Below are 23716 nucleotides of genomic sequence, written 5' to 3' on the forward strand. Positions count from 1 at the left end.
CATGGCCAAGTACAGAAGGAAGGGTGGGCAGCCTGAAACCTGCACAGCACACACTCATGGGTGTTCGAGGATCCTTCCCCACACCACAAAAGGCAGTGGCACCACCTTGCTACACATCAGCTCAGCTGTCATGAAAGTCTGAAAGCAAAATCATTTGATTATTCTCATTCATTTACTTTTGTATTATAATTGTTATTATTTGCAAGGACCTTAACAGAGGAAGTGTACGGGAAGGGCTGCACCCCTCCAACACACAGGCATGCCCAGCTGCCCTCTCTGCGTTTTGCCTGCACTGTGAAACAAGCTCCTCCCAGTTCAAACACCCCCCAAACATCCCCACTCCCCACAAGAGAGCAGGGCACCCTGCTTTGTGCTGCCTCCTTCTGCACAGAGGCACAGCAAACACTGTACCTTGTTTGAAATGGGAGAGAGAACAGTAAAAGCAATATTTTGTTGCACTGGCTTCTCCCCTTGGGGAGGGGATGAGAGCAAAGCCTACATGACAGACAACAGTCATGTTTGGCACACAAGTGCAAGGTACTCAGATACTACCTGTGCTGCATGAGCCCCTCCAAATCTAACAGCTCATCATTTTGCTCCCAGCCACAGAGCAAGAGGACCATGACCGAGGCTGTGGTGTGATTCCAGCCAGCACTGCCTGGGACTGCAGGGATTATGCCTGAGCAGCATCAGTTGAACATGCAAAGTCTGGCTCAGTAATGTTGCTGTGAGTGCACAGGTTGCTGGATGACCCCCCTGAGGGCTGGTCTCTGGCAGCAAGCAAGGAAAGCAGCCCAAATCTGGGACATCTACTAGGACATCTGCTTTCTTCCCACTTGAACTTGTGGCAAAGGTTTATAGGTGGGGAAGGAAAAGTGGTGGTGGATAATGAAGTATGGGTATTGAGTCAGGTTGTAGATGGTTGCAGAGCACATTACCAAAAACTGGATTTGTGGTAAACTATTAATAAACATTCTCCAGACAACTGCACGGGACGACAGGAGCGAGGCAAAATGCAGCCTAAACTTTACACAAGCTTGTTCTGGATTTTGAGACAGGAAGCAGAGGCAGAACAGGGCACTGTGAACAAATCAAAGCAGGATGGGGCAGCACAGAGCAAGCTGGAGCCACCCCAGCAGAGCCAACAATGAAATCCACTTCCCACCCCCCTGCCTGCATTTATTAAGTAACTGTTTCCTCAGGGTTATCACAGGATTGATCTTGTTTTAATTGCACAGTGAATTGTTTCAAGTCATTATAAACGGGGATGGCAAGTGTCATCTCCATGGCAACACATCAGATCCCTAGAAATGTGCTCACAGGGCTCATGGGACACCAGAGAGGTGTGGAGGGCAGGCTCTCCTTCTGTGGGGATTCTTCCATCATCCCCGCTGGTACCTCGGCTTTGTGCTGATGGCAGCCACAACATATGGAGAGAAAACACCTAGTAAATGTATGCAATTTAGAGAACAGCCCACAAAACAGCAGAGCTGTACACAGGAATCTGGAGAACAGTGAATCAGAGACTGAGCAGCAATTTTATAGTGGGAAGTCACATCCAAAGCAGAAGTCTCTCCAAGATCTATTAATGAGAGTGTCAAACAAGATGCAAGAAGAAATTCTTCTGCTGTACTCATTCCATAAAGCTTTAGCTGGACTTCTGTGGCCAGCTTGGGGCACCAATTCTTATGGAACTTATAAGTACCATAAACTATGTTACTCATAAAGTACCATAGAAAGCCTCAAGGAAAATTTCCAAGAAAGACTGAAGAGTTGGAAAATGGGTTTCACACAGAAAGCTCAGAAGAAAGGGACTTGTATGGTCTGGCAAAGGGACAGCCTGGAGATGTCACAGCAGTAGTCTTACAAGTTTATATTTTCTTCTAAAGAAGATGGCAACCAGAGGTGCTGCAAGGCCCTGAGGGACAGCAGTGCCATGCACCCAGGCACTCCTCAGCCAGACAGCAAGTGTCTGATCCTGCCTCAGCCCAAAACCAGGGCAACACTGAGCTCACACACCTGCAAGGCCTCTTGCCACTCCAAACTCTGTGACTACAGAAGCCCTCTGCATATCTCCCAGCTTCCTTTATCCAGATCCAGAGCCCTTGAAGAGCATGGGTAAGGCTGAACACGACCATGTTTTTCACCAGCAGCCCTGCCATTTCCACCACGACTTTCACACCTTCCACTTCTGATTCCAGCCCTTTCGGCCGTGAACCTTCTTTCCCATGGAATGTCTTGGTGTCTCCTGTCCCCCAGACCCCCAGAGTCTGCCCCTGATTCTGCATGTCTTTCCAGTTTTCAATTTCCTCTGGTCCTCTGTATGCTCACAGTACAATGGCTGAGCACAACTAGCTACAACTTGCTCTTGTCTTCTTGCTGAACTGGCTTCTAGGCCAGGTACAATATCTTTAATCACTAGCCTTTGGTTAAATCTTGTGATCCCCTTTCCAAATTCAACCACCTGAACTTTTCAACAGGTTTTTGTATGGCTGTTGACCAGATAATCTAGTCTTCCTTTGTATCTGGTGTATTCAAGTAATGCCATCTGGCCAAGAGAATTCTTTGCCAAAGACACTGCAAACACGAGTTTAGTGAAGAGCAGCTGTGAACGTGACTTTAAGAGAAGTTGCAAGTAGATTATAAATACATGAAGTAAGAAGATGTAAAGCCTATGCTAAACTAGGAGAGGAACTGGTTAACTTGGGGTTCATTACAACAATTGTATAAATAGATGGCACAGGAAGTCTGGGGCCCTCAGAAGGAAGAGGAAGTGTTTTCCTTTCCTGCGCCAAGGCACAAGGAGGAACTAGGAAACTGATCATCTGGTTATATTGCTTGAGCCAAATTTTTCTAACTAGAGTACCTTAAAACAGGTATTTAAACACATACATCGGCATTTCAGTAACTGGCAATAAGTTTTCAAAGTTACAAAATTCTTGTAAATACCCACCAGCTTAAATGGAAGCAGTAAATCAGGTCAATTCTACTGTGGTAAGAAAGGCTAGCAGGAACTCTTCTCTTTTTTTAGATTTGAAAAAAAATATTATGTTTTGAGGTTTGGAAAAAAAGTTGTCTTCAAAACTGTCTGCTAGCTAGGAAGTCTAGGTGGCATTTTAAAATTGATGTTGGGCTCTCATGTAGACAAGCTTTTTGTATTTCACTAAAGAAGTGAACCTAAGAGCTAAGGAATTCCTGGTAAATTATTTTTAAAGCGTTTTTTAGCAACTTGGCTGTGTTTCACTTTCATTTTGTCAGCAAACCTGCCTTATTTTTAGATTGAATCTTGTGCTAAGAAGTTTCAGGAGCATTTCACAAAAATGGGATCATAGACAGGAATCACAGCTGGGAGAAACAGCTACTTTCCAAAATATAAGCCACCCAGAAATGTACTCTAATTTGAATGCAACACTTGGGGCTTGGAAGAAATGGAGCTACCTAGGAGCACAGAGGGAGACAAGCGTGTGCCTGAGGAAAAGAGGGCTCCTGTGACCTGGAGGGTCGATAAAGAAATTATCTTTTATAAGAGGTGAGAACTTGTGGGTTGGCAAGGGAGTTCTGCTGCTGTATAAAGCTCAGCAAGGGGGCCTCTGCCAGGGAACTAAGCATGAGAGAAGAGGTAAGGGGAGGAATCTAGGGAACATGGGCAGAGGATGATGGTGGGTGGCCAGAGCAGCACTTCCTCACTTGGAAAAAGATCATACAAATTTTGTGGAGAATGCCACAGTGTAAGTGCAGTTATAAGTCATACATCTTGAATAAGGTTGGAGGGAATGGAAGGCAAACAGTTGCTGTCTCCTCCAAGGTGAGAGATGATGGAGGCTTTTTGTCTCATTCCACATTTGGTTTGTCCTGATATACAAGTTTGTTAATACATGTCACTTCTGCTACAGTGACCTTTTAAGACTTTGGGTGAAAATCATGGAATTCATAGAGTTCTGGGAAAGAGGGATTCAGAATTTCTGAATGAAATTATTCATGACAGGAAACAAGGAATTACAATTTAATAATAACTAAGTACATATTACTTCTAGCTTGTGATCCTGGCTGAAAATCAGACATTAAAAAAAAAAAAATCTGAGTTAAAAAGGGAAAAAAAAGAAAATTACTGTATTGTCAATCCTATAAAATTCCCTCTGTTCCTCCAGTGCAACTGAAGGATGCCAGTACATACTACCACAAGCTCCATTTCTTTAAGCATGATACTGACTTAAGATACTATGTGTATTAATTACTCACACTGCATCAAAATTCCATTCTTATAAAAAAATCAGAAAAAACAGGACTGCTGAAGGTTTCCAATTTTGGGAAAGGCCATCTCACTTTTTTCTTATGTGCAGTGTCATGGAAGGGACTTGAGAAGCACAGTTCATTCTTCATTTCAAATGCTTAACATGTTCTCTGTGTGGAATGTGAGACCAGTTGCGGTTTATCCTAAAAAAGATCCTGACTCTCATATCAGCCACTGTTGATCTCCTCTGGCTGTGAAAGAGTTCTCCTCTCTGTGATCCCATCCAGGCTTCATTCTGGCAGCCTGAGGACTAGTCATGTTCACAGGTAGGCAATGGTCCCATGGCAGAATTGGGACATTTGCAAATTAGGAGAGTATGATGGAGGAAAGGAATATTGAAAGGAGTTCTCAGTAGAGTATAACTGGCTGCCAAATTTTTATCTCAAGTTCCTTGCTAAAATTCTACATCTTAAAGAAAAACGTATTAGAAGCTCTGGAGGTGAAGAATCTGTGGAAGTCTTTTGAACTGGCATTCTCCACACATGATAAAGACATATATCATAATACCAGTGTACTCAGATCCTGCTTAAAGACCCCATTTTACTCTGCTTCAGCACTCCATGGTTCACGTAAAAATATGTTAATTGCCAAATATCCAACTAATATAGTTAGATAGAGGCCAGGAAGAACACCAAACAATTCTAGAAAGCACCAAGACCAGTGCTGGGATAGTTCTTCACACTCTTCACACTAAATAAATTATTCAAACTCTGGCCATCAAAAAAGATTTTGCCAATACAGCACACAATGATTCAGCTTGTAGCACCAAGAGAACCCTGCTGAGCAAACAACCCTTTCAGCATTTCTCTGTGTTATAATAAATAAGATTTACATCAACAAAAAGCAAACAACAGTACAGTTCCATGATGGGTATTAAAATTAGCTACAGGGTGCAAGTCAGATGAGTTGATGATGAATGAGCAAGGACTGCAGGTCCATGAAGATCTGATGCAATTTTTTTAGCACTTCTGTAGTGTGTAGGTGGAATTTAAGTAAAAGTTTTGGAGTATGCTACTTCTAAGAACTTTTGTGCTTTTATCACATGCCTTGTGCTTTTTGGTTTTCCATTGAAGAGCTTCAACACTTGAAGTCAAATTAAAATTTCCATTTTAATTTCTTCATAAAGTATCTAGCTCTAGCTCTTACCAAGATAAGCTTGAAAACATGGGTCCCCAAGAGCTATCAAGGCACTCAAGACAGCAAATGTAGCACAGTCATTGTTTCTAAAAGCACTTAGTGGAGGTCATTGTTGTGATTCTGTCAGTGCTCTCTGCTGACATTAGCTGGACTGGGAGAACTATTGCAGGTTACTTGTTGCTGGTGGAAGTTCCCAAGCTCCCTTCAGCTTTTCCCTCTGTAGAAGGCAATAAATACATACCCAAGCAACCGTGTGTGGTGTTTGAAGCCTTAGGAGAAAGAACTTTTCCCTGAAACAGGTGAAGACATGCCCACAATGGCTGTGTATGCACAGCTGGGCAGGATCCCTCATCCCACATCAGTCTTACACTGAGCTCCTGGGGATCTTCTCCAACCTGTGCAGCAGACAGTGGAGGATCCATAATCAGCTCTCTGCTTTCCCTGTTGTCCTCTTGGCTGAATGAATCCCAGTTTCAGCTGTCACCAAGCACTAAATATGCATAAATTACATAAACTATCCAGTGGGAAAGGAAAAATGTAAGATTAAAAAGGTAATACTTATTGAAGATATGCTGCTGAAGCAAAGCAATGCAGGCAGAAGGTACACGGGAAGCTGCATGCACCACATTGTACTGCATAACTTTCTAGGATTGCATAATTCAAACCCCTAAGCAATGCACAGTAAGGGTAGAAGCCTTAGTTACAATTTCCTGTCTTCAGTTTGCAGAATTTCTCAGGCTTTAGCTACAGCAACTGATTACTATGTTTGAGACACTAAGGATGACCACTTGTCCTTTCTTTCAAAGGGCTGTCCCTTATTTCATTCTGTTACTGCAAACTCTTAATCAGTTGGAAGCCCTGAGCCATAGCTGCTGACTGAACAGATAGAGAACCCAGCCTGAAGTAGCACCATTATTTAGCAAAACTAACCACAAAAATAAAACCAGAAAGAAAACACCCTTCAAATCCTCTCCTTTTATGTTCTCCCCTGAGCCACACTTCTGCAATAAAAGTAGTGGATGTTACACATTTTTTGTTACACTTTGGTCCCTAAAATTGAACTCAGGATTTCTGGGTTTGCATGCACAGGAATGTACAATGACAACAGGCTACTCAGGGTCTCTGTGAGCAACCAGTGCCTGCCTGTGGCTCCTGCCATGTCTGATCACAAGGAACACTTGATACTAAGGCTGTTAAACAGCTCAGGTCGCTACAGCCCCATCAAGTTTTAGAGAATAAGGCTTAATGCAGAGTTGCTTGGAAATTTTACCTCAGGCTTACGAGTCTGCTAACAGAGAGCAACCCCAGCCCACAGGGAGCTTCACCATCCTTTGTCCGTGGGGTTTGCTGAACCCAGCTGTGCTCTCTGTTGACTTTTAAAATACTGCAGAGGCACAGCTTTAGAACCCTAGGATGGAACATACCTCAACCAGTTAAGACTTTCAGAGGAGAACCAAGACTGAAAACTCGGACAGAAGTACAAACTGAAGACATAAGAAGTCAGACAGCTGGGCAAAGGTCTGGGAACAACCAAAAGCTGCACTGTGACTTCATTCTTTCAGAGGGACTGAAACAACTGAGTCTGAGCTATCTTTGCTAAAATCTGTTTCGTTTCCCTAAACTGTTCTGTTATTTGAAATCAAGCCTTGCATGTATTTATGCAGCAATCTGAAAACTCAAGGATGCTATTTTTTTTTAAATTAATTTAAAAGCTCTAATAACTTCAACTACCAAAAGGTAAATTTGAAGAGTATTGGTGAAGCAGACCCTGTTTACCTAAAACAAGTGCAACCAGGACAATACTTTCAGATGATATTTAAAGGTGATTGTATCTTTATATTTTACTTTTATGTCAGCAATATGCTGCAGCCCATGTAGATTGCACTGGTCCCATTTCCCACAGGTGAAGCGCAGACTGACTGAATGAGATCTAACTGGAGCCTATGTGTCACTTGTGATGTGCTGGATGAGTTCCATGTCTGCACGGAGAGGGATGCAGCCTGCAATGATCCATCCCATCAGCAAAGCAAGGTAGATCTCTGAAGAAAAAAGGGCATCTCCTTGTCAGTATGGAGTGTGGAAACAATTTTGTAGTGACAGTGATACTTGTCATAAGACTCATTGTAAACAAATCTAATATCAGTGTTTTCCAAGACTCATTCCTGTCTTAAACAATCAGGACAAAAAGCCTCATATAGCACCAACAAAAAAATAATAATAATAATTTTGCTTTCTTTGAGAAAACAACTCAAGACTTGCCTGTAAATGAGCACTTTTCTCTGTGGCCCACCATCCCTCAAAGCACAGAAGCAACAGAACACACCATTTCATTACCACACAGCTGAGAGGGAAATAATCTGTTGTCTTCCTGAATACCTGAAATTGAGATATGAGGCTTCATCTGAAGTCTTTGGAAATATAAAATATTTCTAGCTGCTTCCCAACTAGAGCAGCCTATCCTTGGAGGACTGCACCCCACGGACAAGTGACCCTTGCCACAACAGTTTTGGAAAGACTGTTTGTCTGTGGGAGGGACTCACGTTGCAACAGTTTTGGCAGGACTGTTCCTCGTGAGGTTGGAGCCATGCTGGAGAAGTTCACACAGAACTGTCTCCGTGGGAGTGTGGTAAATAGGTATGATTCATTCTGACAAAATTGAAACAGTAATCAATATTGATACACTAATTGATATTTGGAAATAATAAAACAGTTAAAGGTATAATGCCAAGAAAGAAAGGGAGAGGAGATGTTCCCCCACCCCTTCTCCTGCAGATGTTCAGAACAGGAAGCAGCAAGAGATAACTATTACTAAATTTAGTTGGAAGAGAGGAGAATTTGGTTGGACACCTGGAAAATGTTAATTACATGAGATTTATTGCTTTAATGTTAGCACATAATATTGGCTGATACTATACCAGCTTGGTGTGCATGTGTAATCCAAAAGGTGAATCAAAGGACACCGAGGAAGAGGACAGGCCTTCCTCAAAGAAGACCCCCAAAGAGTGGCGTGACCCCCTAAAAGAATGGTGGAGCACGCGTGGCAAAGGTGATGATGAGGGCGGTGATACAAGTGTGACGAATGGAAAATGGGAGGAGATGGTGATGACATGCAGCATACAGGGGAATTCTGGCTTGGCAAGCTGGTACGTGAGGTGGCGGGGTCGAGCCCTGCCCTCCGTACCCCGCGCGGTTATTTCTGCTTATGCGCTGTTATCAGAACCAAATTGTTCATTATTTTAACCAAATTATATTGTCAATATTTCGAGTGTATTCAATTTTATATAAAATAAACTACTTAATTAAAATTGCTGTTACATTTAATTTTGTTTGGGTTTTTTTTTTTTTTTGATTGGCTAATTGGGCAAATATAACAGGAGGGACCCGAGGGCATAACAGAGAAAAAACTCCTCTCCCTGAGCAAACAGAAAAAGATCTTGGATGACAAACTGACCAAAACCCCCATGCCCCGTCTCCCTGTGCTGTCAGTGGGGAAAGGGAGGGACTGAGGAGGAAAAAAAGGTGTTTTATAGGCTTATTTTCTCATTTCTCATTATTCTACTCTGACTCTGTTAACAATAAAATTATCTTACACCTTCAAATTTGAACCTGCTTTGCCTTCAGAGTGTTTTCTCCCAGTCCTTATCTCAAGTCATGAGCCCTTCATTGATTTTTTTTTCCTCTCTCCAAATGCCCAAATGTAGCAGGAGAGGGTGAGTGAACGGCTTTCATGGGTGCCTGGCATTTGGCCAGTGTCAAAAAACAAATATATAAAGGATAAGACAATCAAATGGATTGAATGATATGTGACTGTGATATGTGACAACATTAAAGCTAATATCCATCAAATTACTGCAAAATGAGAGTATTTTCTTGTTGATAATGTTGGTTTCATAAGTTTTCAGTTGTTTTTTCTCATCTGCAATAAGAGTTCCAAAATTTCAGGAAAATTTTCCTTTTGCCAGTCTAGGAGACATTGTGGTGGGTGTGTCCCAGGGGCTCATCTCAGGGTTATACATGTTTGTAACTTGATTGTTTGCACACCCAAGTTCTTGTAACAGAGTGGGGGGGGAAGATCCAGCAGGGTAGGAAAGAGCTGCTGGGTGTTTGATTTTGGATGGTCAAAGCCTTTCCAAAGGAGAACAGGTTAAACAATTAACTCTTCTAAAACAGTAATTGTTAAACTGCTTACTGTATAACAGCCCTAATCCTTATCTCCTGAGTCTGGAAGGATTTTGCAGCTCCTGGAAGCTTCTTTGTACCTTCAGCAAGGACTGGCTATTTGCAATTTTCATTTGTTTGAGTGTGCTGAAGGCTTTACAACATAACACAATTACTAGAGGATAAAGAGCAAAAGAAATTGATGACATTCATTCGCATTTCACTCATTAGAGGGAGATTTTGTCTGATAGCACATCCAGATAAAAGGAAAAGGAATTTCACTTCATGGTATGCATTAGCTTCCAAATACCTAGTTGCATTTTCTGAATGTAGAAAAAACAAAATAATATCACTTTAACTTGATTTAAACCACATTCTCTGATTTTTTTTTTTTAAATATTTCAGGAAACTGGAAACATTCTGGAAGGGTTCAAACTAGACAAAAGCTGGATATGGTTTGTTTGTATGAAGAATTCTGTATACTGAGAGATTCAGTAGCAGGAATGTGCATGTTTCAGGAAATACCTAGCTCTCTTATTAAATGCTGCTTCTTTCAGCTTTCCAAAAACCTGTGAAGTGCGTTAAGTTCACTTCTACCTCAGATGCAATAATGGAAAAAACATTTTGCTTGTATAAAGAGGTTTGGATATTTTGCAGAAACATGAAATACATGTATTTTGCTAAGCCCAGATTGTAAAATATTTTCAGTCTTACATGTAAAGTGCTTTGCAAACTGATTAAAATCAACATTAAATTATGCTGAAAAATATTAAAATTTTAATTTTGATAATAAAATGAAACTTAATTGAATTATCGTTTTGGACATACTAGAAATGTGCTGCCCTAACCATGCTTCAATACATTGCTTATAAGTATTGTCTGGTTATTCACTTGTCCCTTCTTTCTATCCAAGACAATGATCACCCTGATTAATCTCCCAGACCTGCAGTTCCAACAGTCCCATGAGCACAGTGAGTTTTCCACAGTAACAGATAACACAGGTGAAATCTGTTCCATTCTCATCATTGTCTTTTCTTAAGACAGCTCTGTGCAATCTGCAAGTGGCATTTTGGGCAGACCTGCGCCTGCCCTGTCTTCACTGCAGCCCATGAGGTTGCACAGGTACAAACACCTCACAGAGCTGTGACACAAGCTCTAAATGGTGGATGGCTGAGCCTCACCTGAAGCATTTCACTTTGCTTTATCACCCAATGAAACCAGCTACAGAGCAATTTCCCAGTAGAAAGGTTGTGATCAGATAGAGATAGATTAGCAAAGTCCACAGCAAATCACAAAGTCCTGTTACAGAAAACCTTTTGGTGGCCACATGAGCCAGAGCAGCACAGCACACTGAGATTACAATGCAGCAACAAAGAGAGCAATGAAAACTTTGCATCTCTCTGCAAAGGGCTTGGTACTGCAAATGGCACAGGCAGACAGTGTCTCTGACGTTGGTGACAGCAGCAGTGACACCAGGAATGCAGGAACTGAACTAAACTGACAGCTCTTATCAGATGCTGCTAGCAGGACAGCAGCCTGCGCTCCAGAGCGGGTTTGCACTCCGGATGGGGCCTCTGCCCCAGCTCCACCCTGCAGGACTCAGAAACAGGAGGCACAACTAATCCTGCCCAGGAGCAGGCACAGTCCTGCTGACAACAGGCACCCCTCTCATTGTGTCTTCCTCATCCCAGGAGAGAGAATCTCATTTGTTCTGGCATGTTTAGTCAACACATATACAGTGTATAAATCAAGATGGTTCCCAAAATATGTGTTTCTAAAAGTGCACTGGGGAGGGAGGGTTTCAGCAGAAAGCCCTATACAGTATTTAGGGCTTCTCCTACCCCTGGGAGCCGCAGAGCACACTGGTGATCTGCTCCTAGTGTCAGTTGGCACTGTGAGTCACAGCTGCTGGCCTGCTTTCGAACTGCTCACATTGCACTATTTGTTTCCTGTTGCACAAAGCCCCATGTCAGACTAGAAGAAAATTACCAGAAAAAGAAAAAAAAAATAGCCATATGATCACTCACTGTAAAACATCTATAATTTTCACTGAAGTTAGGAAAACACACAAGTAAAAAGGGAAAGGCCCTCCCTTTACAACAGGTATCAAGTATAAACATAAGTAATTTTTTAAAATAGTGAATTTCAGTACAAATGCAAAAAGGGCTCATGCATACAGGAATGATGATCTGGCACTGACTGCAAAATTAATATTTCCCATGTTTTCTCCATGGAGCAGGGAGCAGGAAGATGCATACACACTGCTGCCTTCTGTCAAAGAGCTGGGCAGCTAGGACAGCCCAGGGAGAGGAAGAGGAAAGAAAGACAGGCTGTAAAAATATTAATGGTTTCCTTACTGTAATACAGTCTCTTGTACAGCATGAGAAGAAGGCTGCTTTTCCTGATCCCTTCTCACAACAAGGTAATCCACAAAACTCTGGAGTTGGTGAAACAGTTTTGCTCAAGGCAAAGAAAAAGTTATTTAAAAATGAACGGCCTTGGAGCATGTGCTAGGCAAGGTACAGTCTTGGTTCAAAACCCTTTCCCTCTATTAATGTAAAAAAATGTAAAAAAGCTAGGATTTTTCAGGTTTTTTTCCTCTTTCACGGAATTTTCTCCCATTTGTTGCCTAAGAGATAATAAAGATGATACTTAAGAGAGACAAAATATGTAGCCGTGGAGGAAGGGGAAGGGTGCAGCTTGCTGCAGTCTGTTAGCTCAGGGGCATTCTCTTTGGAAGTGCAGAAATGCCACCAGATTTTGCTTGTGGGATGAGGGGCTGATCTCAGCATCTTGCTCCCTGTTGGGATTGGAGGGGGGAACGCTGCTGCTGCAGGGAGAATCCGCTGCCATTGTGGAGTTCTGTCCTTCACTGGCTCTCCTTACTGTGGGTGAGCCTCTGCTCCTCAGAGCGGCCGTGGGACTGGGACCTGTTAACACCCAGCCTCCCTGGGAAGGACCCTCCCCATCTACTCGGGTGCCTCGGGGGAAAACTGCTCCTCACTCCAAGGGAGCATCTCCCAGCTGCTTTCAGGAGCCTGGCTGCCACTGCACAGCCCCGGCCATTTTCTGCCACTGCTTCGGGTTTTTGGCTACAATTTAGCTCGAAACCCAGCACCCACCAGAACCCCCCAATCCTTTTGCCTCTGCCACCACTTCGGGCTTAGTGCTACACGTCAATTCACTGCCCCAGAGGCCTGCTAGCCTCTGCCGTTCCAGCCGCGGCCCGCGGTTCCTGCCGCCGCCATTTCCCCGTCCCGAGGGCACCGGCCCGGCTGCCCCTGCGGGGGTGCGAGGGAAGCCCCTTTGCCCTCTCTGCCGCCGTCACCACGGCAGAGCGGGGGCGAGACCGCGCCACAGCGCCCCCTGCAGTCGCGGGGGAATCATCGCCCCGCCCTGCCCGGCCGGGAGCCAGCAGCGCCCCTGCTGGCTGTGACCGGAACTGCAGCCAAGGGGAAAGCGCAGCCCAGAGACAGCCGAGAATATACACACATTTTCTAGTGAAGAACTGCTATTGCTTTTTTCTAGTTCAGAGGGAAAGGGATCATATTTTCCTTTCTGAGGGAGATTCCTGCCTTCCTTGGCAGACTCTTGTCTTTCAAATGAAGGCAGGTGTCATGTTCAAAATTGCTTATCTGGGCTTTCTCAAAAGGGTGATCCAATTTTTCCAAATGAACCAACACTTTTCTTCAACATCCTGGCAACACCATGATCACAATATGGCAGGCAAGAGAAATTCCTTACCATGCTAACTACTGCAGATGCAGAATCCTAATGGCAGATCACAAACCATGCCACAAAATTCTGGAAGGACATATGCCAATAGTTTTAGTTCAGCCTGAATGCAAAAGTGCCTCTTTGCATGTAAAAATGTGTACTTCCCCTTCTTCCACCTGTCCTTGAACAGTTAATTTAACCATGAAAAAAAAAAAATACACTATCATTCCATTAGGGTGGGACCAGGCTTGAGGAAAATGAAATGTACTCTCCAAGACTTAACAAAAAAAGTGATGCGACTTGCAGTGAAAAAACTCCACAGAGTGGCAGAGGCAGAGCTGTCATATCACATGCACTATGTGTGTATGTAGCTGTGATATGACAGATCTTCTAAACTTTCTGTCATCAAGAAAAACTCCAGATCTGGGCAGGAAGACAGCCCTTTTTTTAGGAAGAAGCACTGTGCAGGTTTAAAAAAAAAAAATAAAATTTAAAAAGGTTTATTTGATAGGATTGATAATCAGCTAATCAGCGCTCATATTTGTAATCAATATGGGCTAATCTCAAGATTGAGTATTGAATCTTTCCTATATAATTTTTGTAAACCCAGAAATGAGAAGCATCTACTGATTGCTGTATTAATTTAACACCTGATCTAGTGCCATAGGATTAGTAGACCCTTTCATTTATTAATGGGATTTTTTTTAATGCCCACATTCCATCCTAGTCAACAGCTTTTACATCCTTGTAAAAAAGTAGCCTTTTCAAAAATCTGATCTTTTAAGACACATGAAGTAGTTTTTGTTTTATCCAAAAATCAATAGACAAGCGACCAAAAAAGCCTGGCTCAGCTGGAAGACTGCACCAAGAACAGCAGCCAAGAACACAGGACTGTTTTTCCTCTGAGCCTTAATTATAACTCTTGCTGCATCTTTCTCTTGCCAGAAGAAGCCAGCCCCCTTCATTTGCCTCTACCTCAGAACTGGAATAAGGCAGCACAAAGCAGGAGGTGTCATGTCTTCCAAACATGAGTTAACAACACACTCTATTTAGCCTACCCCTGGTATTCAACCTACAGCTCCTGGCAACCCAGCTTACAGAGGTACTCCACCAGTCACTCTGAATTCCTTGACATAGGAACAAGAGAAATCCCTTGCAACCACAACATGGGACCCAAGAGAATCTCACAAATTTCTTGTTCATAAACCTTAACTCAGCAGGAGAGCTACCCATTGCTACAGCACAGAGAAACAAAGATTTCTTATGGCTGCAGTGTTTTGAGCACTGTACATGTACAGCTCTGCAGATAAGAGTTGTACATGAAAACAGGCTCTTTGTCACTGCAGAAACAATCATGGATCCAGTACAAATTGGGAAGCATGACTCGCATCTTCCTTGGTTGTAATGTACGGAACTCCCTGCACAGACCTTCACTGGCAGGTGCTGTGAGCAGCCTGTGCCCCAGAGCTCTGCAGAGAGTAGCTGCACACAGGTACATTGCTCTCTGCTCAGGTTTCAAACTCTCCTGTCACTCATGGCATCTGTGTCCTGCTAGAACAGGCTCTAGGCCAAGCTGCTTGTCCAGCATTTCTCACATGATCTGCCAGCAGGGCAGCTGAGGGACCAGGAGAGGACACAGCTTGCCCAGGGCACAGAGGGACAAAGTGTGGGGCTGTGTGGCTGCCTCTGCAGATACCTTCTGGCCTGCCTTTATTCCTCTCCCACATGGGAAAACCCAGCATAGGATCATTTCTGAGCTTATTTTCCAAAAGACAAAGCAGCCATCAAGCTCATACCACAAAGTTATTCAGAATTAGGGTTGCACAAGTTTCCCTTCATCATACTGCTGCCATTGCAAAGAGCAATGACACCATTAGCAGTGCCAGAGTCCCATGCCAGCCATGCCACAGAGCTGCTGTGGGACATAGGTAATTGTGGCCATTGCCTGGGCCTCAGGTGTCCCCCAGCACTCTCCCTGCCTCTGGGGCTCCATCTGTGAGCTTTCTGGCACAGAGAGAACCTGATCTCTGCAGCTGCTCCAAGTACTGTCAAAGATAAACACCATATCACCTTCTGGTCTCTTACCCACCGCATCACATTAGCACAATGCACCAAAACACACTCTTTAGGACAGAATGGCTGGGATATATTACAAGATGGGGGAATATCAAGTATCACTACAAAGAGCCTACAGCACAGTGTGAGGAGCCAGGTGGGAATGGCAAGTTATTGGCTCCAGCTGGGTGTTGGTCCCAGGCTTGCACCCAGCTGAGCCTGCACAAGTTCCTCTGCACAGTGTCACCCAGTGCTCCATGAAGAGGGATGAACTCTGGTGACATGCCATAGTAACACTATAGACCCAGGTCATGTCCAGTATAGACTCCCACTGCCAGTTCCTTCTCAGAAACAGAAGTGCAAGTGAGGCAGAGGAATATCAATGGCTCTGGGGAATCCAGCTGTCAAGGCCAACAGGGCCATAGTGGCTGTCCCTGGGCACACAGTCCTCTGGAGCACAGCACCAAGAGCCTGGAGTTAGCCTTGGAGCCTGTACAGCTGTGTCTGTGCAGAGCTGCATCTGAGTGGGGCTCCTGAGAACAGCCCAAGATACCCAACAGTAGTTCTTGAAGGAGCCAAGCTGGATGTGTGCACCCAGGACACACAATCCACCATTCTTACCAAAAGCCCACAGCTGAAAGCAACCTGCCAGCATGCAGCTGTTCTCACTAACTCCTGACTCTAGTTTCAGATATGCTGCCTCTTAGTGGAGATTTCAAAGAAACACTGATAACCCCAAAGCACATGAGGAAATACACAACTAACATGATGCATGACAGACGTATAAGCTGCTCGTGAAGTTGGTAGAAATCCGATTTATAGTGTGGGAAGCTAGTTGTCAACTGAAATGGGAAGGAATTATTGCAGAACCACTCTGAATAGCGAGGCAGACTGGGTAGCCTGGGCATTTCCATTCCGTTTAGCAGGGAATGCCCATGCAGCACTGACTGTGCCAAGAGCATGGGTCAGCTACAGCCCCCACTGTTGCCCAGTAAACCCATGCCCAATTCTTGGGGCTGTAGGAGAACATGCCTCCCTCCCCACACCAAGTTTCATGATTTATATTTTTAAAAAGGGGCTGAGAGGTGGCACCGGAAGGGGAAGTGGCACTGGAAGGGGAAGTGGCTCATTTAGGCTCCTAAATCAAAATAGGAATAAACAGAACATCGGAAATTCCTGCCCTCAGTCTTGGTACTTTCTGGATCCTGAGACCAGAATGCAATTTACATTCTCTGGGTGTAGGCAACTGTGCTGCAATTTTGGATTGAAAAGATACATGACATATTGACAAGAAGTTAGCTTCAGAGGAAAATTTATTCCACATGCTGAGCTTCTCAGTTACATAAAGCATGGCTGTGCCACTAGGAATTGAAGGCATGTGTGTTAAAGAGTGTGCCGATGGCCACAGCTATGGACTGGACTGAAAACTGAAATCTCCACGGTGGTGGAATGGAGACCAGCACTGTGCTGGCCTGACATTAGTTTAATTCCTTATATCTTTTTTTTTTCTGTTGATGTTAGAATTACTTTGAAAACCAGCAGTTCTCAAATACATTTTTGTGGGACCAAATACAGAAATGGCTTACCTGGACAATTAGTTTATTTTCTTTATCGGGCAGAATTCGGTAGGTATAAACGCAATTCCGGTACCTGGAACAGACCACAGGTGATATAGTTAGACCATGTCCAGAAGGGAATCTCACTATGGCATCCCTCCCTGTGAGAAAAGACATTGGAAAATCCTGAGACATATAGATTGCTTCATGCACAAGGGTTTTAAACCATTTCTCTTTCTTAATTTCTTTTCCTGGAGCCTGCGGACTAACACAAACCTGAAGTGTTCCTGGTCACTGAAACAGGAACATCTGCAGATGTCACTGCAGAAAGTGATATCAGCATTAGCTCAGAGGGAGTTATTCCACTCTTCTTCTGGCCGGAAAGAGAGAAAACACCAAGTGACTCTAGCTGTCAGTAGAGCAGACATCTCAGGAAAAAATGAAAAAGCAGAAATCCAAAAGGCAAAGGGCAAAAATCAGCAATAAATGAGTAAACTGAAGGGCTAGTGCATTGACTTGTATTGGAAAAAGCAAATAATATATTTCAGCTAAATCACAGTACAACAGCTGATTGCCAGGCACATTTTTATCCACAAATCCTAGACAACAGTTTAAATGAAAAGCCATCTTACCATCCTGGTGTGCATGCACACTGTACATGTGCATCTGTAGGGTACCCACAACAAATACTTTGTCCCAGCTAAATCAATTAGATTCTTATTTAAAGGGGTTGGAGGAGTCTTGTGTTCAGTGAAGGGTCACATCAATGCACGGGAGCCAAAGGGAAGCCTGAACAGCACTGTAAGCTTGACCTCCCTCAGCAGCTGCTGAGCTTTGTGCAGTTCACCCAAGAAGTATTGACTAGAAAATATATTTTTACCTTTCTTACAACAAAAGATTGATCAAATCTTTTAAGTTATCTGCAAAGCACTTAAAAGATCCAATATCGCTTTGAGCCACCAAAAGGTGCTGGTTCAACCCCTTCCTTCTCAAAAGAAAGAAGAGAATCCACACTCAGATCTTCCTTGGTTGTAACAGAAACACTGCACTGTCTGTGGAATTGTCACAAAATGTGGGTTGAGGTCATCCCCCTGGCTGGGGAGATCAGGCAAATCAGTAAACATCCTAATCTCTCTTAGAGCTGTGATGTGAGTCTATTCATCATACGCCTTTCAGAATCATTCCACACAGGAGAGAGGAGACTGCCAGGATTTCAGGCAGCCTTATACAAGGAATCACAAAGAGACATGGGAAATTAAAATAAATTCCTTGTAGATCATAGCTGAGTTTTTTCCAGGATGTCTGGAGGACTGGGACATGTATCCACATGAACGTGTGTCTTTTGATAGCATTAATGGAAAGGACACAGAAAAATTCAAGCTGTTTCTAGAGCTCATTTCACAGGCACCTATTTATTCACACATCTGGTACAGAGCTGGAAGTCACAGACATGATCCTCAACTGTAGGACAGCTACAGCACTGCTAATTCTACGGCAATCAGTACCAGGTGAGGATATGAGCCAAGGAAGGGTACAGGCCTTGTTTTTATGTGTCAGTGCAGCTCTCTTAAACCATTTACTCCTGCTGATATTCAAACAGAGCAAAGCAGAATTATTCATGCAGCAGAGACAATTTGTGGGTGTGGAGATTATGAAACTGATAAATTAAGCAGCCCAATGGTTCTTGCTCACAAGTACTCACAAGAGGACTCTCATGTGGCCTTCACAGAAAGTGGCCAATCACACAGATCGTTCAAGGTGCTCTCATAATGCTTGCAAAGAGGTTTAGGATGAAGACCAATAAGATCAGTATAAGAACAATGAAAGAAGGGTGGTTGGGTAAGACAGGAGAAGGAAGGAACACTCCTAGGATCAAAGGAGGAATCTTCCTTGCCAGTCCCCTAATTTAGTGCATGTGGATGGAGAAGACTGGGATTCTTACTCCATTTTTACCCTTAGGCTTCCTCTCCTTGGCATCCTGACTGTCAAGTTATGTGGTCCCAGCAGCCACCACATTCTAGGTCCTCCCTAAAAGCTGGGTTGTGTTCAGAATTGTTCAGCCATTGTTCAGGCTGTCCATGTGGAGGGTAAATAAAACATCAGCCTCAGCTTAAACAAGTCTCCGAGTACTTGTCTTCTCAATCAACCAGAGGAGGTAACAGTGTGACATGGCAGGCATTTTCTCCTTCCTCTCCTGCTGTATGTTTTTATGCACAGGTGATGATGTGCATATTGGGAGAGTCTGGAGCACCGAACAGGGCTGCTGTGCTAGGCCTAGTGCCATGTGCCAAGTGTACCGTGAGAGAGGCATGGCATTGGAAAGGACATCTCACAGGCAGAGTCCTCTTAGAGGGGTCCCAAAGCTGCAGCTGGTCCTTGAGTGTCACCTCTAGACGTGTTGTTAGTCCTGCAGCCATTCCTGGATTAATTGCCAACAGAAGATCCTCTGGAGGAACGGCACCAGTTTAGGTGCAGGGAACACTAAGCAGGCTCGTTTGGATTTCAGGATTCAGGAATTACCCTCCAGGTGAGTAAAAGACCCCATTTCTCGTCAATAAACTGACAGATCAAATTATTTAGGCACAGAGCAAGGAGGAGGAAAAGGGCTTTGTTTCTTGCCTTTTATGGGGCAGTGTGACCAGAGCAGGGGACATCTGTGCAGAGGGAGGAGCATTCCCCAGCCTTTCACTCTCTAAATGCTGCTGCTTTAAGTTTCAGAAATGCTTTCTTGCTTTAAGAGGCAAGGCACTCTTTAAAGGATCTCCAAATACACCTCCCCTACTTGTCTATATTAATACAAACCCTGTTTTTCTAAAGCAGCTCTTCAATGAAATCATTATTTCATTCTATTACATTATAATAATAAATGCTTTTGCTGGATCTTGATTGATCTGCCCAGTACATATTAGAGCTTTGTAGAATATGACATTTCTTTTTCAGAGCAAATTTAATGTTTTTTCGTTTTCCTTATGTATACGCAGTTGACACCTGCTCTTTTTCAACATAATTCTCTTTTGTGGAAACAATTTGCAGTCAGCCTTTCAATTCCCCACTCTCTCATTCTTTGTCTCCAGCCTCTCTATTTTTTAAACAGAAGTAACTGAAGAGCTCAAACTTCAAACAGCTCCCAGTTAATCGCACAGCTGAAACTGATACATCTCTGAGGAAGTTTTCAGCTTCAGCAAAGGTGCCCATTTTGTGGAGATGACATTCAGAGGGAAAGACTTATTCACCACCTCTCCACAAACTAACTGCAAGCCAGCATAAGCTGAAAGGTTATGTCAGATCGTTTGACAGCAGTCTGTGTGATGTTTCCCAGACTGTAATTAATGCCAGCCCTTCACACCTCTGATCCAGCTGCTCTTGGCTGGCAAGGCTGGGTGCTCCCCAATTCTTTAATCAAGCCGTTCATATTAGCTACCTCAGAATGGATTTAAGAATATAACCTTTGGCTCCCGGTTCAGAAAATCATGGTCATTATATTGTTTCTGTTTCCTGATCCCATGTCTCTCAAGTCACAAAAGGCTTTCAAAGCCGGCTGCATAAACATTTACAATGGAAAAACTTATGCAAATGCGTGTTAGTAGGCCTTTTTGCAGCACCTTCCCTTTCTATAATCCTCACCATCACTTGGTGAAAATATTTTGTGTACATACTGGTTACAAGTCGAATCAATGGTGTAATACTAAAATCACTCCATAGAAGCAACAGTCTGTTCTAGTAAATTGTTCCCTGACTTACCACTCGGGTCCCTAGCCCCTTTTACAGGATTTTCTCTCCTCCTTCCTGCTAGTACTGGATATTCATCTGCAGCTGCCCTTTTTTCTCTGCTCCCTCCAGAAAGACAAAACTCTTCCCTGTGTTGTTTCAAGCATCTTAACAGGCAGGCACAGAGGCTCTCTGCGCCGTGTGAAGACGCCCACTCCCCAGCCACCACTCCCTGGCAGTCCAACACCTACACCCACGGGGCAGTTACCCAGCCCCATGGCACTCACAGCCGACAGTGCTGTCACCAGAATCTGACCTCCGAGACAAGCAGTTAGCCCAGAGTTATAAACAGCAGCACCACCTTCACCACTACAAGAAATATATTTTCAGACAGAAAATGAGAAACCTGCTTGTAATGCTTGTAATGTAATGTGGGGTAAAGATTCAATTCATTTCATCGATCTGCTGCAAAATGGCAGCAAAGAGAATCTGATAGGGTCCCACAAGGGCTCTCTTGATCTCTCCTAAGCAAGGAACAACTCTCTGATCTCTCTGTAAGACAGTTAAATGTCTCAGATTTTACCTATTGATTTCAGTCTCCTCTCACCCCTGCTCTCCTGCCTCCAGGAAAAAAACCTGCCTGTCACAAACCCAGGGCAGGAGGCCTTGCTCTCTGGTTCCTGACCTAACCCATAATGAGGGGATCAGGGCTGCCAGCACTTCTCTCCCTATTCCCCACATGAAACGTTTACCCCATGAGCCACATTAATGATGCAGGTGGAATCACTGCTGTGCTGGGTATACCATGCACAGCTCCAGGAACTATTTCAAGCCTTTTGCTGAATGCAACATAGTACACGCAGGGAGCTCAAACACACACTGAACCAGAGCAAGAAAAGTGCCTAGGAAGTCCCAGGCTCGGGACTGGGGTTACTAAAAATAAATATTTGACCCATGTTGTTAAGTCACTCCAGAAGCTCAAGAGGTTATTTTCTCTCAGAGCACAGCAGCAGTGCCTTTGACCAATCTCTCCTTTTGCATCAGGGGCAAGAGCAGCATGAGCAGTACAGCAGTACATAAACTATGGGTTTATTCAGCCTGGCTCCTAACCCTTCCCCACCCCACGGCCCAGTCTGGTGAAACCAGCGGTGCTCTGAGGAGGGCTGCACGTTCCCAGTGAGTACAGCACCCGTTTGCCTCTGTGCTGGGGAGGAGGCAGGAGTGACCCCTGCCCAGCAGGGATAGCAGTGTGGGCTGAGGGCGCGGTGAACGCTGTACTTACAGCACGCAGAGTGCATATGCTGAAGCAATTGACTCACTGGCCCGCACAAGGAAGCTGCCGTCCTTGCCTACTTTGGAGAGCAGGTCTTCAGCTCTAGAGCGAGTGATGTTGCCGTGGTACCAGCACTGATCCATTGCTGGAGCTGGAGGAAACCTGAATGCCAACACAGGAGCTGCCAGAGCTGCCTGTGTGTCTGTGTGTAACGATCAGCCAGCTTCGGCTCACCAGCTTCCTGTTTCAATAGCACAGAGAGGGAAAGGAAACTCAGCCACGGACAACTTCCTCAACTCAAACAGCTCAGAGAGCGAGTGTGACATATCCCTGCAGCCCCCACTCTCCCTCTTCATGCTGCCGCTGAAGAGACTAGCAAGCCCACGTTCCCTGCCTTTCCCTCCTGCTTTGTGTCCAAAAGTCCCAGCTGGTGATCTCTTCTGCTCCCTCACAGATTCAGTCCCCCAGGCTTTGGTGGCCTGCCGTCCAATTTATGACCTCCTGCCAGATCCTTTGAGTTTTCATCTTTTTCCTGTCTCTCTGTCCTACCCACTACAGGTCTCCATGGGGAATGAAAAAATCTCTGATCAGAAGCACATTGTGCATTAGGATACATAGCATTGACTGCCCCATTCCTGCCTTGATAGTCCTATCTAACTAGGCGTGAGGAGGAGGGAACTTCAAAGAATTGAAAAAATAAAATAACTACTGCATGTCTCCATGCATGGAAGCAGATGAAAGGCTGATTTGTGCCAGGGATTTTTGAAAAAAATCCCTGTCAAAGCTCCCTGTCAGCTACTGTGAGATGGATTCAAAGATCTTTCCTACTCTAAATCCCCAAAGGTGGGATAGAGCAAAGCCGTGTCTGCAACCTGCGTCAGAGAGGGGAGAACTGGAGCTTTCACTTCCCTTTTCTTTGTGTGTACATCTGTCCCTCAGCTATGCTGTGTGGCATGCTTAGTGCTGCATCTCCAAGACATATTTGCAGCAATGCCAGAACATTCCTACAGGGGCACTGCCTGCATGACAATTTTGGTTGCCTATCCTGTATCTCCAACCACTCTGCCCTCTGCACATCCACATTTGAGCTATACCTGAAAGCAGCAGTTCAGAGGCAGAGGAAAGGTGCAGACCCTGTCAGCCCTATGCAACCCTTGGTTCCCAGACCCAGGAGAAGTGCTGGAACCGCAATACCTGGGCCATGCATGAAGTGCTATGCTGTACACTGCACAGACAGCAAGGCAGGAGAGAACAGACTGTCAGTGCACACAGGGAGGCTAGAATGTGTGGGTGTGGAGAGGGAGAGCCAACCAGCACAACCCAGCATCCATCCCTGTAAGCCTTCTTGCTGCTTTCAGCTATGCAGAGGCTTGGTCTGCAGTGTCCTTAACCTCTGCAGCAAGATGAAACTGTGGGTAGCAGCAGCCCAAAGCTGTGTGGCCAGGACAGGGCCCTGCTAGATGAGCAGAACTGCAGGGCTTCCTGTCCATGCTGAGCAAGCACTGTCTGCACATGAAAATTAGCTCAGCTGAACCTGGCCTTCAGCTCCAACATCCACACAGGCCCTTAGCAGACAAACTCCTACGGATTTGGGTGCCTAAATGGAGTCAGACACAGAATGCCATGAAGTGGCTCTGCCAGTAGCTGTAAGCTACAGAGTGGTTTCAAACACTATTCTCCCAACCAAAATGAGAGTCTGCATATGACAAAGGCACCATGCAGATGCTTTGACAGCCCTGCCTGGCCACAGTGCCATGTTAATCTCACCTGCACCAAATCCTTGGGATTTCTGGTACCTCCAGTAGCTTCTCTGGAGCACAG

General features: G+C 44.5%; 1 protein-coding gene across 2 annotated transcripts in view; it reads right to left on the reverse strand.

Annotated features, from left to right (window-relative positions):
* Positions 1-22102, reverse strand: part of INPP5D (inositol polyphosphate-5-phosphatase D) — a 53940-nt gene extending 31838 nt beyond the window's left edge. For both annotated transcript variants that reach the window (XM_041414368.1, XM_041414367.1), the window contains exons 1-2: positions 21905-22102; positions 16945-17008 (exon numbers count right to left, since the gene is read on the reverse strand). In XM_041414368.1, coding sequence (XP_041270302.1) covers positions 16945-17008; positions 21905-22038 — 198 coding nt within the window. In that variant the 5' untranslated portion in view covers positions 22039-22102. The remainder of the gene's footprint in view (positions 1-16944; positions 17009-21904) is intronic.
* Between the last annotated feature and the right edge of the window lie 1614 nt (positions 22103-23716).

This window comes from Onychostruthus taczanowskii, unplaced genomic scaffold (assembly GCF_017590055.1).
Source record: "Onychostruthus taczanowskii isolate IOZ18803 unplaced genomic scaffold, ASM1759005v1 scaffold45, whole genome shotgun sequence".
NCBI lineage: Eukaryota > Metazoa > Chordata > Aves > Passeriformes > Passeridae > Onychostruthus > Onychostruthus taczanowskii.